Source organism: Bos indicus x Bos taurus, chromosome 10, assembly GCF_003369695.1.
Source record: "Bos indicus x Bos taurus breed Angus x Brahman F1 hybrid chromosome 10, Bos_hybrid_MaternalHap_v2.0, whole genome shotgun sequence".
NCBI classification, from domain to species: domain Eukaryota; kingdom Metazoa; phylum Chordata; class Mammalia; order Artiodactyla; family Bovidae; genus Bos; species Bos indicus x Bos taurus.
Window position 1 is genome coordinate 41,883,374 of NC_040085.1, and position 15,495 is coordinate 41,898,868.

General features: G+C 39.8%; 1 protein-coding gene across 5 annotated transcripts in view; it reads left to right on the forward strand.

The window, feature by feature from the left end:
- The first annotated feature begins 702 nt into the window (after positions 1-702).
- VPS13C (vacuolar protein sorting 13 homolog C) overlaps positions 703-15,495 on the forward strand; it is a 181,570-nt gene continuing 166,777 nt past the window's right edge. For 3 of the 5 annotated variants that reach the window (XM_027553847.1, XM_027553848.1, XM_027553849.1), the window contains exons 1-3: positions 780-879; positions 12,782-12,825; positions 13,498-13,540. In XM_027553847.1, coding sequence (XP_027409648.1) covers positions 780-879; positions 12,782-12,825; positions 13,498-13,540 — 187 coding nt within the window. Of the gene's footprint in view, positions 880-12,781; positions 12,826-13,497; positions 13,541-15,495 lie in introns of all 5 variants that reach the window. The other 2 variants (XM_027553850.1, XM_027553846.1) reach the window with 2 other exon arrangements.

Below are 15,495 nucleotides of genomic sequence, written 5' to 3' on the forward strand. Positions count from 1 at the left end.
ACTCCTGAATTAACTAAGAGCCAATCAGGCACAGAAGGGAGTAAAAGAACGAGTTAACGAAATGCATACTGAGCTCCCATTCTGCCATCTTATGATGCAGTTCTGTTTCCCCTCCTCTCACTTGCAAATTACTGAAGTGTGTTTTGCCTCAGGGAGCTGGTGCCAGGTGCGGCTGTAGCAGAACTAGGGTGCAGGGTCTCCTATTTTCCCCTCCTGAACGGATGGTTACTTATGAGGCTGCTCAGTGTGGACTGGAGGCCTGGGAAGCGCCGGGTAGCCATTCGGTCGGCTCCGGCGCCGATGCTTCCCACCCGGACGACGGAGCCTTACGGTCCTCAAGGCAAAAGAAAGAGACTCAGAGGAAGCAGAGAGACGGTCAAAGATGTACCCGTGCTCAGCAACTCCTGCCTCCCTTTTCTTTCTCTAACAACTCTTTCCTCTGGTGCTGGCCGCTGAGGCAAGCCACAAAGCAGCTTCGCCGCCGCTCCGCCCGCTGTCAGGTGCCCTGGCGGCCTGCGGCCAGGGGGGTCACGAGTTTGCGACGCGCCCCCGAAGCTCCAGCTCCGGGAGGCGGGAGGAGCAGAACCAGCAGCAGCAACAACAGCAGCAGCATCGGCGGCGGCGCTGTGGCGCGCCTGCGCACAGCCCAATCACGCGCGGTGCAGCGCGGCGCGGGGGCGGGTCGGCGCCCGGGGGGGCTGTCATTCGCAGCGCTGGTCGCCGCCCTCAGCTGCGCCGGTCGGTTCCGGCTCCTCCCTCTCCTGTGCCTGGGTCCCACCATGGTGCTGGAGTCGGTGGTCGCGGACCTGCTGAACCGCTTCCTGGGGGACTATGTGGAGAACCTGAACAAGTCCCAGCTGAAGCTGGGGATCTGGGGCGGTAAGCGAGAGGGCGCGGCCGCGGGTTGCTGGGGGTTGCAGACGCTGGCCATGGGGCCCCAGCCGCAGGCTGCTCCCCTCCCGGCTCCAGCCCCGGCCGAGTTCCTTTTGCCGTCTGAGGCTCCGCCTCCGGGGAGGGCACTCGGTGGGGCCCCCTCCCTGGGCCGCAGGTGCAGGGCGTGGGGAGGCCTGTGCCCGCCTCCACCGCCACGGGGTCCTGGGTGCTCGCAGGGTCTGGAGAGGGGCGGTTGGATCAAGCCCGTCCCGCGGAGATTCCCAGCTTTCTTGTCCCTGAGTCCGAAGTCCCTGCCCGGTCACATCTGCCCACCTGGGGGGACCTCTGCCTGCCCTCGGCCTGGCCCCTTCGACTCCACAGAACCCTTCCTGTTCTCACTCCAGGTGGAGCGAGGCTGGCTGCGTGGTCACACACGCCCAAGTGGCATCAAGGAAGGAGAAACAGGAAATTGTGTTTCGCAGTTATCTTTTCTGGCGGTTGATCCCTGTCAGGAACTGGCTTTTCCCTAAAGGGTTTGGGAAACGATTGGCAAGTAGGGGAAGATCATTAGGAAAGGCTCTTCGGTAGAAATTCTTAACTCATAATACTCTTAGCTACTGAGAAAGTGACTACTTCCCTTAGGATTGATTTTCCTCTTAAGAAGAGGAGTTTCAGTTTTGTTTTGGAGCAACAGAGAGAAATTCAAGCCACGAGCTACATCATCATTAATTAGGTGACTCCGGGAGTTGGTGATGGATAGGGAGGCCTGGCGCGCTGCGGTTCCATGGGGTCGCAAAGAGTCGGACACGACTGAGCGACTGAACTGAACTGGTTGCACACTGAAGAATTGACACCAACGCTTCTATCCTAGAGGCTGTGTATAGAAGTAGACCGTAGTGTGCTTCTCCATCTTCAGAAAGCTTATTTGCACCATTTACCTGAAAAGCTCTGGGGACACTGGGGATACTTCCTCACTCTACAGAAGAGTTTTGGGAATTTTGTCAGCTTTGAAGGGAAATCTGAAGTAGTACTCAAATGGATGTTCGGTTCATGGCCACTATAAGAACATTTCCAGTGTAGTTAGTGCAAAATAAATTGTGCTAGATGTATAAAGTACACAGCAAGTTTTGAAAATACTCAATAGGAGAAAGTGTAATATCTCAGCAGTTTTTTATATTGATCATGTGGTAAAATAATATTTGAATATATTGGGTTAAATAAAATATACCATTAGAATTTATTCCATTTCTTTTTGAGCTTCCATGGTGGCTCAGATGGTAAAGAGTTGGCCTATGATGTGGGAGACCCAGGTTTCATCCCTGGGTGGGAAAGATCCCTTGGAGAAAGGAATGGCTATCCACTCCAGTATTCTTGCCTGGAGAACCCCATGGACAGAGGAGCCTTGCAGGCTACAGCCCATAGAGTCACACAGAGTCAGACACAACTGAAGTGACTTGGTACTTGTGCGTTATGCCCATGGCCAGCATCAACTTTATAACAGGCCCTGAGCAAATAAACCCATTTCTTTTAGGAAATGCCTCTGATGGAAGTCCATTCAGGTTTATCAGACCACAGCTAAACTCGTATAAAGTTTTGCTGCCTTTTGTTTTTGTGATAAGCATAAAGAAAGCAATAAGTTATGAGCTTTTACAGCTATTGCTTAAATATTTTGTTTATAATACTAATTCTCTCATTAAAATAGGCAAAACTGTGAGCTGGTGATTTCTGTTCTTTGAATAAATTTATCTTACACTTTTTATAGTAAAACAAATGAGATTATTAAGTTATTATTAAGAAAACAGCTGATATTTATGAGATCTTTAACATTGACAAGCTTTATAAAGAATTTAAAATTTTATATAATAATTACTTGAAAACTGGTTTAGCAGATAAGATTTATGAGTCACAGAGTTTGACCTTTTAGTTTTTTTCTTAAATTTTCATATGTTGAGAAAGGGAAGAATTCCATCTGCAAACATTTCGCACAGCTGATCTACTATTCTTTCCAAACAAGGGATAAATTGATACTTCTTTGACTAATCTATGGCAATGGTTTTCAACCAGGAATGACTTTGCTTCCAAGAGAACATTTGCATATCTGAGACACTTTTGATTGTCATGCTGTGGGGAGATGTGTGCTTTTGGTATTTCCTGGGTGAACCCCTAAAGACTGTTATGTTCTAAATGCTCAGGACAGCTCCCCACAGCAAAAAGTTGTTGTTGTTTAGTCACTAAGTCATATCCGACACTTTGTGACCCCCATGGACTGTAGTACTCAGCCCAAAATGTTGGTTGAGAAACCCTAGTCTAAGGGGAATATTGAAATTGTATTTTGCATTTATAGTAGACCTTCTGGTGCTGAATAGGTTGTAGTAGAAAATTAAAAGGTACTTGGAGGAATTATATGCTTCATGAAATTTTTAACTTAAGAAAGAAACAGAAGTTTTAAGAAGTGACTTGGTAGCATGTCAGTAAAAATGCATAATCTTTGCTTGGATGGTATCAGGAAGGACTTTTAGAAATCAAAATGGTGTGTTGATATAATTTGAAAAATTTTCTGTGCAAATATTCATACATATACAGGCATTCCCAATGAAATCCACAAGAAACAAAAAATTAGAGTGAGAAAGATGGGGAGAATTATTGGAAGGCCTAGAATCTGAAAGTTTATTGTGAATATTACCTTAAATTGCAACACACACACACATAAAGGCTTTGTCATCTCCGTTTTTATTCTTATAAAGATTTTTTTTAAATGCCCAGCAGTTCCTCTGTAATTTTAAAAGTGATTTACACATAATGATTTTTAAAAAATTCTTGCTGTGGTGGAGAAATGAAAACTTATTTACTAGCTGTGGGATATAGGAGAAACATTTAAATTCTTTAAGCCTTAGTTTACTTATCTCCCTTTTAAAATGCGGAAATAACACTATTTGTAAGGTAAATCATGTGAAAAGTTTTTGTGATTCTAATTGGTAAATTGTTAATACTGATAGTAATGGTGATGATACACAAACCTAGTTGAATGATGGAAACCAGCCTGCTTGTTTTATTTTATACGAATACCTTGAGAAATATTGAGAGTTTGGTTCCAGACCACTGCAATAAAGTGAATATCAAAATAAAGCAAATCACATGAACTTTCTGGTTTTCTAGTGCTTATTAACGTTAATTTGGAACATACCTTAGTAGTCTTTCAAGTGTACAATAGCATTATGTCAAAAAATGTACATACTTAATTTAAAATACTTTATTGCTAAAAAATGCTACCCATTATCTGAGCCTTTAGTGAGTCATGATCTTTTTTGCAGTAGGTACATCAGAAATCACTGATCACTATAGCAAATATAATAATAATGAAAAATTTGATAGATTGCAAGAATTACCAAAATGTGACACAGAGACATGAAGTGAGTAAATACTGTTGGAAAAATGGCACCAGTAGGCTTGCTTGACAGGGTTGCCACAGACCTTCAACGTGTAAAAAATTTGTAAAAAAACAGTATCTGTGAAGCTCAGTAAAGTGAAGTGCAGTAAAATGAGCTATGCCTATATTTTCATAAGTATGACCTTTAAGGTTTTCACATTCTTCAGTGTAATAATTTTGTGTAGAGAGCTAATACCACATTTCCAAAGATTGTTCTTAAAAGAAAAAAAACTATTTCCATTTGAGTTTACACTTAGAGAACTTATACCACCTGCCAGGTATTTTGTAAGTCCGATTTTCAAAGGTTCAGAAAAGTGCCTGGTGGGCATGTTGCTGCCTATGTAGGTGGGAAGGTTTGTCTACGTTTTGTTACCCATAAACTGGTACCAGGAGATAAGTTGCACAGCCTTTAGCTATTTGAGGCATGTCCAGAATTTAATTGTTTTAAGAGTAACATATTTGAAAAGGTATGTTGAAACACCAGATCTTTTGCAGTTTGGTTTAGGCAAGATTGTGGCAATGTAGAACCTTTTTCAGTTTGATTTTTCAAGGTGACTTGCCATGAAAAGTCATCAGAAAATCTCCATTCAGAATTCTGCTGCTCTTGCTTTCATTTGATAGGTAGAATATACAGAGGCTGTGAAGAGTTGGATGTAGGAGATGGCTGTGGTGACCTGCTGGCCACCAGTAGGAGTAGGAGCCAGGTGGAGTACCCTCAGAGTTTTAACTCTGATTACTCTATTGTCCTTCACTCTGCCCTTGACACTTTCCTGTCAGCTGCCAGATGTTCTGAGCTGAGCAGCATAAGGGAGGAGGAAACATGGGATCTAATTACATGTCCAGTACTGCCTGGTTCACTGATTTTTAGCAAGTCACTGCCCAGTGACTACTAGCTTCGTATCTGTAAATGAGAAGGCGAGGCAAGGTCGTTTCTTCCGGCTTTGAACTTTAGTGACTTGAACAAGGCCAGATCCATGTATACTCATTCATTAAGTACTCCCACTTGCCCTGCATTCATGGAGAGAAATGATAGTCAAATCATGTTTACCTTTTTGTTCTTCACTCACTACTGGTGAGCAGATTCACAGTCATGAAGTATGGCAGGAAGAATGAAGTTCCAGCCTCATGCTGATATTTGCAAATCCAAATCTATATATTACATTGTCTTAACAGGTAGCTGAAAGGCAGCTTGAAAAAACAGGCCTCTTTGCTTCTTTCTAACCTTAATCCATAAAACATAGCAATATTTAAGCATTTCTAAACCTGTTGAGGAATTTTATTTCTCTCCTCCCAGCCAACACTTAGCCTAGTGAACTACTGAGCCTAGTGAAAGCCACACTTCTCATTAGCTTGTCCTGTCACATGTAAACAAAAAAGTTCAATATCGTAACATACTTAGGTATTTAAATATCATTATTTAAAACAATGCTTTAAAATTTTATTAAAAACAACTTTCCACAAATTTGAATAGTATGATAAATTAAAACCACCCCTTTCTACAAATAGAGCTGGAAGTTGGTACTTGGGTAACCATTCTGCAAAGGGGCTCTGCCACACTACTTACTCTTACGAGAGCCCTGAAATGTATTTGAAAAGGAGAAAGTTCAGTGGTGACATGGCAGCTTTCCAGCTTTCTTTGCTGAGACTTCCTGTTTCCATAGGGAAATGGAAGAGTGAGAGTCAGTTGTTTCTTCTCCTTCCCCCAGCTTCCCCTCCCAAGACAAAGTTACTGTGAACTCCTATTAAAAGGACTCTAGATGAGATAATTTGGGTTAAATAGCTGGATTCAACTGAAATGAGTTGATATAATATTTTATTAAGTATTTTTACTAAAGCAATAGTTATCAAAATAATTTGATTTATTTTAGAAATGTTCATTCATTTACTTTAGCTTAGGGCTTCCCTGGTGGCTCAGATGGTAAAGAATCTACCTGCAATGCAGAAGACCCAAGTTTGATCCCTGGGTTGGGAAGATCTCCTCGAGAAGGGAATGGCTACCCATTCCAGTATTCCTGCCTGGAGAATTCCATGGATAGAGGAGCCATGTGATCGTAAAGAGTTGGACACGAATGAGTGACTAACACTTTCGCTTACTTTAGCTCACGTCCTTGGGAAATGAATGTGTTTGAATATTTATATATACTTTCAAATAAATAATGAGTTTATGTTACAGATAAGCAAAGGAAATCTTAAATAAAAAGTGCATAGCACCACATATTCTTTTTTCACCATTTTATAATATGCAAAGCTAGTTCCCTGGATGAGGGCATTTTTGTTTATTGGTTGATTTTTTGTTTTTAATCCCAGTTTTGTATTTGTCTGTGTGTTTTATATTAAGAACATTGACCAGGGAGTCGGGAGACATAGATTCTATTCTAAGCACTACTGCTGTTGCTGTTTAGTTACTAAGTCATGTGACTCTTTGCCACCCCTTGGACTGTAGCCTGCCAGGCTCCTCTGTCCATGGTATTTCCCAGGCAAGAATATTGGAGTGGGTTGCCATTTCCTTTTCAGGGGATCTTCCTGACCCAGGGATCGAACCTGCAGTTCCTGCTTGGCAGGCATCGCCTGCATTGGTGGGCAGGTTATTTACCTCTGAGCCACCTGGGAAGCTGCTGCTGCTGCTAAGTCGCTTCAGTCGTGTCCGACTCTGTGCGACCCCATAGACGGCAGCCCACTAGGCTCCCCCGTCCCTGGGATTCTCCAGGCAAGAACACTGGAGTGGGTTGCCATTTCCTTCTCCAATGCATGAAAGTGAAAATTGAAAGTGAAGTCACTCAGTTGTGTCCGACTCTTTGCGACCCCATGGACTGCAGCCTCCCGGGCTCCTCTGTCCATGGGATTTTCCAGGCAAGAGTACTGGAGTGGGGTGCCATTGCCTTCTCCGCCTGGGAAGCTACTACATATTAATTGTATAACCTTGCATAAACCACCCAGTCTCTTTAAAAGATTTCTTCATGTATAAAGTGAAAGCAGATTAGGTTTTAAGGTCTTCATGATCCTAAAACGTTCTAAATCATAACTTATGAGTTTCTTTTGTTTTTAGAAAAATGTAGATTTTTAAAAAGTACTAAAATGACCCTTTGCAATGCTGTCTCCTGCTTCTGTGTTTCCCACGGAGACACATTTCTTTTTCTTAACATAAAGCTTGACTTTCCTTTCCTTTCTGGTTATATCTTTGCTAGTAATACTGATTTTAGTTACCCTTTTTGGTTTTGGGTTTCTAAAGAAATTCTTTTAAAAAGCAAAAACCAAAAATGGCCCACCAGCTATCCAGACCTCTCAGTGCGGGGTCCAGTTCTTACATGGCTTTTTTTTTTCCCCAAGGAGGACAGAATTATCAGATTCTCTAAGCTATCTGTGCTCTTTGGAAGATCGTGTAATGTTTTTAATACAGCCTGGGGCATCAGGAGATTTGAGCCCTGGCTGCACCACTTACTATGTTCACATAGTGTTCTTAGGCCAATCATTTAACCTCTAAACCCTGATTTGTTTTTACATCCTGCCTCCTTTTACATCCAGGAGGCTGTGAGGATCAAGTAATGTAGTAGATCTGAGAGTGTTTTCTATCAATAACATAGAAAGATTTATGTTCTTAATGTAGTCATTTCTATTTCAGTACAAATGGCAACCCACTCCAGTGTTCTTGCCTGGGAAATCCCATGGACCGAGGAGCCTGGTGGGCTACAGTCCATGGGGTTGCAAAGGTTGGACACAACTGCGCGACTAAAACACACACAGGCATTCTAATTAACTGAGTCAGTGTTTTCTGAGTACCTTCTATGAGGAGAATCAATGAGTTTGAAGTTAGGTGGGGGATTTATATACCTGAGTGTTAAGTGCCATAAGAATAGTGTAGTGAAACTTCTGTGAAAATTCAGATTATTTCAGACTGGAGGTATTTAGCATCAGCACTGAATTTCTTACATTTATTCTGTAGGCCATTATGTGTTTTAAAAGGTATTCTTGGACTGAGGCAAACTTGCTCCACATTATATCAGTGGCATTTGATTTTTATTCACAAATGTACCAACTTTGTTATTTTGTATAATTTAGCGGTCTTTTCTTTTTCTTTTGAAATTTTTCTGAGCTGGCTCCAACTCTGCCTCCTTGGTTTCATTTGCTAATTTAATGGATTTACTTTCATTTCCCTCCTCTGGTTCATTCATAAAGATTAAATTAAATTTTGATTGAGGATTTACTCTTTTAAGATGCTTCTTTAAAATATCCTTCAAGATTAGCTTTGAAAGTTTATATGTGACACTCTAGTCACATACATTTGTTTATTCATGATTTACTTTCATTTCTTTCATCATATAGTGCATTGAGAGGCCTGGGTAGCTTGTGGGCCATCATTTACTTTTATCATATAGGATCAAAATCAGAAACCTTGTCTTCTGAAGCCAGACTAACTTTTGCTGTCATCCTTCAGACTTGGCAGTCCATCATAGAAGGCAATCACTTCACAGAGCCTCTTTTCTTCTTTCTCACCTTGGTCTCCTTAGAAATTTGTGGGCTTAGACACACTTGATTGTGGGATTGGCTTTAGTGCCTTCCTCGCTGGCAGAGTTAAGTTTATCCATCTCCAATTATTAGTCTTTCTTTCCTCCCTTTTTTGGAGGGGGTTGTTAAAGATTAGACACAAATATTTATCCTTCCTCTAGGTTTTCAGGAACTTCCTATGACCTCTGTGCTCTTAGCCCTGGGTGATCTGATTATAGCTATTAAAGTTCCTTGCATGTATATAGAATTATATTATCTTGAATAGAGATGGAAAACTAAATCTTAACTTTTGCCTCAGCAGTCAGTTAAGTACAAAGAGGCTGATATTCTGTATCTGCAGAAAAGCATGCATTTTAGTGGGAGAGTACACTAAGAGCACAGTGCCTTACTTAGATAAGGCACTCATCTACCGGTTGAATAAATGAATGCACTTTCACCCTGGTGTTAATCAGAAATACGCTGCTGTTCCTCCCCTTTTCTTTGTGTTAGGAGTAGTGACTCCTCCTTCAGTGCAAATAATTTATAGAATATATCATTCTTATTATCACTGTTATGGTTACTATTTGTTAGATAACATTTACATTTTTTCCAGAGAGGAAATATGCATTTGATTGCTAGACTCTTAAGTAGTAGAAATAGATCTTTTTTTTAATGTTTCTGTAGATAGTAAATAGTAAATATAGGAGGAATTTAGATAAAACATATTAAGGTCATATTGACATTGACATTAGAGTTTACCTTGTTTCCCCATTTTATATTATAATTTAATAATATTAACATAAAAGTAATATCTGTTTATTGTAAAAACTAGAAAATACTGAGGAACATGAATTAATAAATCCTTAATTCTGCCTCCCAGAAATAAACACTATTACCTTTCTCTCATATGCCTTTCTAAATGTACTTGTTTAGCTCTGTTAGCCATATTGGTAGCTTTACTATTTCACATCTTAAATAGCATCTATCACTTCATTAAAGAACCACAGTGCCACTGTGGTAGAAAGTGTGCTTTTTATGAGAGCACTTATATTTTTACATTTATTAGTGCTTTAACAATTGTTAGAAAATGCTTCATATCTACTGCAGGTTACTTGAGAACATTCCTGGTGACCCTTGACCCTCTAGTTGAAAATCAAGGGGAAGAACAAGCAAAATTCATGAGCAAGTTTACAAGCCTCCCTAGAGGTGTTGCTGCTGCTGCTAAGTCACTTCGGTCGTGTCCAACTCTGTGCGACCCCATAGACAGCAGCCCACCAGGCTCCCCCGTCCCTGGGATTCTCCAGGCAAGAACACTGGAGTGGGTTGCCATTTCCTTCTCCAATGCATGAAAGTGAAAAGTGAAAGTGAAGTCGCTCAGTCGTGTCCGACTCTGTGCGACCTCTGAGACGGCAGCCCACCAGGCTCCCCCGTCCCTGGGATTCTCCAGGCAAGAACACTGGAGTGGGTTGCCATTTCCTTCTCCAATGCATGAAAGTGAAAAGTGAAAGTGGAGTCGCTCAGTCGTGTCCGACTTTGTGCGACCCCATGGTGTTAGGTCTTGTTAAACTGGTGTGTGTGGCTTCACATGTGCACTGGCTTCTGTGCGCATTACTTCTTTTGACTCACATAGAATTCCCAATTGTAATTTTTTGTAATTCGTCATCTGACAGAATTAAGTCCAGGAATGTTCTCCCACTTTATGTAATTTTTATTCATATAATACTTTTTTTAAAGATTTTTTTTTCTTAATTCTCAAAATACATGTCAGTTTTCCATGACTACTTTTTTATTCATATGTTTGGTCAGTGATGACATCTTGTCAGTTCTAGCCCCAAAATAACTTTTTCATCTGTCTCTTTGACCCTGAAGTTATTGCCTACTTCAGGTTTTAATTTTTCTTCAGTATATTGTAGAAATTTTCCTCCTGTTATTATGCTGTAGTATTTTCTTCCCATTTGCGAGGCTTCTACCTCCTACTTTCCTTTTCTTGCAGCTTTTAAGTTTATTATAGAAAATTTACAATATGCATATATAAAGAAGATGAACTTTATTATATGGTAATAACAGCTGTGATTATTATGGTGTCTAGTGTTAGAGTTGTTTGTTATCTATGTATATGTGCATATATGTAATTTTAATATATAGATCAAGCTGGGCATTCCTTACCATTGTTTTAAACCTCACTGCTTTATGAGTGTGTTTCCCATGTCTGTCTATATTTTGTTGCTCTGTTATAGGTTATTATGATGTTTGCTGTCTTTTTGGACTTGGAGTTCTTTAGGTCTTCCCCCCTCCCCCGCCCCGCCATCAGTCCTTTCTGCTTTGTAACCAATATTGCTGTATCTTTAGGTAAATTATTTGGACAGATCCATTTCTTAGAACAATAGAATAATGGTTCTAGCTCAGATTTTGTCATCCTCGTTGTACATATTTCATCTCTCTCTTGTAACCAGTCTGAACTTTTCACTCCGAAGACTCTTGGTTAGCCTAACTCCTGTCAACCTTTCTGGCTTTATCTCCCATCCTCACATCCACCTGCAAAAAACCACATGTGCATTCTAAAATACATCGTACTCCGAGATGTCTGTTGCCTTCTTTTCTTGGTGGTGGTGGTTTAGTTTTAAGTCGTGTCTGTCTGACTCATGCGGCCTGGTGGACTGTAGCCCACCAGGCTTCTCTGTCCATGGTATTTCCCAGGCAAGTATACTGGAATGGATTACTCTTTCCTACTCTGGGGGATCTTCCTGACCCAGGAATCAAACCTGTGTCTCCTGCATTGGCAGGCAGATTCTTTACTGCGGAGCCACCAGGGAAGCCCTTTGCTCTCTTTTCTTATCCACCCAATAAATATTCCTTCAGTCTTCTAGCTTGAACTTTTGTGTGAAGTTCTTAGTCTCCCTTGGCAGAACTAGGTGGTTCCTCCCTTGCATCTTATGTACTATTCTGTTGGCATGTCAATAGAGTATTAACCAAATTTTAGAAATTTGCTCTCCTCAACCAGCAGGCTTGTTCTCTCTCTTTCCAGTACATGACTTGGAGTAAGTGCTTAATAAATGTTTGCTTGAATAAATCTGAGATCTGGGGAAAAGCGAATCTCTTAACAGTGGCATAATAGAGGAATATACTTTTTAGAATACCACCAGAAAGAAACTGCTTGATTGAGAAATGTTTTGAGAGAGCATAGGAAGCATAGTATTTTTTGAAAAAGCAAAACAAAAACAGAAATGTGTCATGAGTGATTAAGAAAATGCATGATTGAATAATTTATACTTGTATTTCATGTTGGAACTTGCATTTTAGTAATCTTTAGAGAATTTACATGAAATGAAAACTTTTTTTGGTTTATATTTTTATGTAAACAATATTTACTTATTCTGTATGAACATATAGGTGCAGTGTTTAAAATTTGAGTCATGCAATAGTGTCATTATGGCTTTTGTTTTTATAACTTAATATCTGAATAAACTTTTAAAAAGTTGGACTAATGAGAGAATAGTAGAAGCATAAACAATTACTGGGGAATAGGATCTTTGAAGTTTTAAAAGACCAGCACTGTATTCTTATAGAAATTATTCACTGACCCTATGATTAAGGAAAAGATTCTGGGTTACAGGATAATTGATCTGTTCTAATAGTAACCTCTTTATTTCCTTCTTTTAAGATTTTGGCTTCATCATTCAAAATGATGGATATATAGATATTTTCAGTTCTAGAGTTCTTTAGTCTGAAAGGCATCAGTTTCTTTCTCATTGTCTATTTAAATGTTAGCCAGTTTAAATATTTTATGATTTCTTTTGCATTGGGCTCACCTAAAGTATGCCATAACTAATACTTCTTGTGTATATAGAACAACTCTTTTGTGCCTTAGCTTCTTAAATTCTTGAAGTTTGCTTTGCTTACTTCTTAGCATTCAGCATAGTGTTGGTGCTGCATTAAGATGGGGTATACTAATACTAATTGGTGTATTAACTTTATAATTTTTGTCTTTTTTTTTTAAAGGTAATGTGGCCTTGGATAATCTACAGATCAAAGAAAATGCTCTGGTAAGTTTTTTTTTTTTTTTTTTTAATATAAACTATGTTGAAAGTAAAAATGTTAGTTGCTCAGTCCTGTCTGACTCTTTGCAACACCATGAACTGTAGCCCACCAGGCTCTTCTGTCCATGGAATTCTCCAGGCCAGGATACTGGAATGGGTAGCCATTCCCTTCTCCAGGGGATCTTCCCAAACCAGGGATTGAACCCGGAATCTCCTGTATTCCAGGCAGATTCTTTACTATGTTGACTACCCAGTTAATTTGATAAGCTCTTTGAAACCCTGGTTGCTGGGTACTTGGTACCAGGTACCAGATGAAGTGATTATTTGTTTAATGATTTATTCTAGGAAAATCTGAGATTGAAGATTTAGAAAAAGAATTTTTTTCCTTATGATGGAAATAGTATCTTTTGGAAAATGAAATGTTCTTTAACTATAAACTCTTTTTCTATCATCCTTGTTTATATTTTGCTTCTCTTATGAATTCTTTCTTAAAAGTCAATTGTAAGTTAATAAAAACATTTTTTCACCTATGAAACATATCCTTTATGAGTTGCTCAGATGTAAAAATTTTATTTTTCCTTAGAGATGATCGTGTATTTAAATAATTACTACAGAGATGATTTGGGGGCACTTAATAGTTTAAGATGTTGTTTAATTTTTTTTTTCTTTCTTCTGAAGAGTGAATTGGATGTTCCTTTTAAAGTCAAGGCTGGCCAAATTGGTAAGTACTTCACTCTTCATTTGAATTATTCTTCATCCTTTTAGTTTTTTATTTTTCCTGTTATTTAATCTCAGACATCTTTCTTAGCTTGAACAAAATGTGATAGGTTTTTGGCTTATGTTGATTAGAGCTTTCGGAGTTCTGAGCCTAATGTATACTGTACCTAGTATATGTATGGAAGTTTTTGAGCAAAGTGTAGAAAATTACCTTTTAAATTAGAAGGATATTTGAACTGCAGTGATATTTTTCAGGCTTTGGTTCCACCACAGAAAAGTATCTTCATTTTCAAAGTTGATATGCAGATTTTTTTTTAAAATTTCAAAGCAGTATAATTTGCAGACTCTAGTAAAGAGAATTTGTTGTTGTTCAGTTGCTGAAAGTGAAAAGTGAAAGTGAACGGTCAGTCGTGTCCTACTCTTTGTGACCTGTGGACTGTAGCCTACCAGGCTCCTCTGTCCATGGGATTCTCCAGGCAAGAATACTGGAGTGGGTTGCCATTTCCTTCTCCAGGGGATCTTCCCGACCCAGGAATCAAACCCAGGTCTCCGGTATTGGTGGCAGACACTTTAACCTCTGAGCCACCAGGGAAGCCTTACTCAGAACTCAGTTGCTGAGTTGTGTCCAATTCTTTGCAACCCCATGGACTGCAGGACCCCAAACTTCCCTTGCTTCATTATCTGTTAGAGTGTGCTCAGATTCATGGCTGTTGAGTTGGTGATGCTGTCTAACCATCTCATCCTCTGCCGCCCTCTTCTCCTTTTGCCTTCAATTTTTCCCAGCATCAGGGTCTTTTCTAACAAGTCGGCTCTTTGCATCAGGTGGCCAAAGTATCGGAGCTTCAGCTTCAGCATCAGTCCTTTCAGTGAATAGTCAGGGTTGATTTTCTTTAGGATTGACTAAAGAGAATTTAAGTATAGCTAATTTCCCTTATGTTTTATTCAGCCATTTCACTTGATATATTGTGCAGCAATGTGGTATAAAAGATATGTTCTGTTAAGTTGAAAGTCTGTGTAGCTAAACTCTCACACTAAGATCATCCATAACTAAGCATACATCTTTGTTGGAGAAATTTTTCAATAGGAATTTTAATATTGCTGCTGCTGCTAAGTCGCTTCAGTCATGTCTGACTCTGTGCGACCCGGTAGATGGCAGCCCAACAGGCTCCCCCGTCCCTGGTATTCTCCAGGCAAGAACGCTGGAGTGGGTTGCCATTTCCTTCTCCAATTCATTAAAGTGAAAAGTGAAAGTGAAGTCGCTGAGTCGTGTCCGACTCTTAGTGACCCCATGGACTGCAGCCTACAAGGCTCCTCCGTCCATGGGATTTTCCAGGCAAGAATACTGGAGTGGGGTGCCATTGCCTTCTCCATTTAATATAGCAGGTCTTTTCAACTCTCCATGCTGCCTGGTTTTTACTTTTTAAAAGCTATAAATTACAACCCTAGATGAGTTACTCTTACTTTAGAATTTTCACTTATGCCACCAATCCTTCCTTTCATCCCTGTCACCCTGCTACTTCACCACATCGCTTTCCTTCTTCATTCATTATTTTGTATTCAGGGAAGGCTTTGTCTTTTACTGTCGTAGCATCTTTTTAGTAATTACTTGAATACTTCTGTGAATCTGCATTACTTCATAAATATGTGTTCCTTTTATATAAGTTAAAACATTTTAATGTAAATTCTTTTTTTTTTTCCTCTTGAAACAGGAGATACTCCTTTAGATTGAAAATATTGCTAGGGCAAAAAATTATATTTTTTGTTTGTCTATTACACAGAGCCTTGTTTAGCAGTGTTGTGGATGTATTGTAGCCCTGCATGCTTAATTGAAATCCTCCAGTGAAGTTATAGTTATTAACTCAATCTTTTACCTTTAAGATACATAGCTGTGGGAGAAGCAAGGGTAACTATGGTATCTTTGTCCTCAAAGATACTAGGGAGATCTATAATTAGGACAAA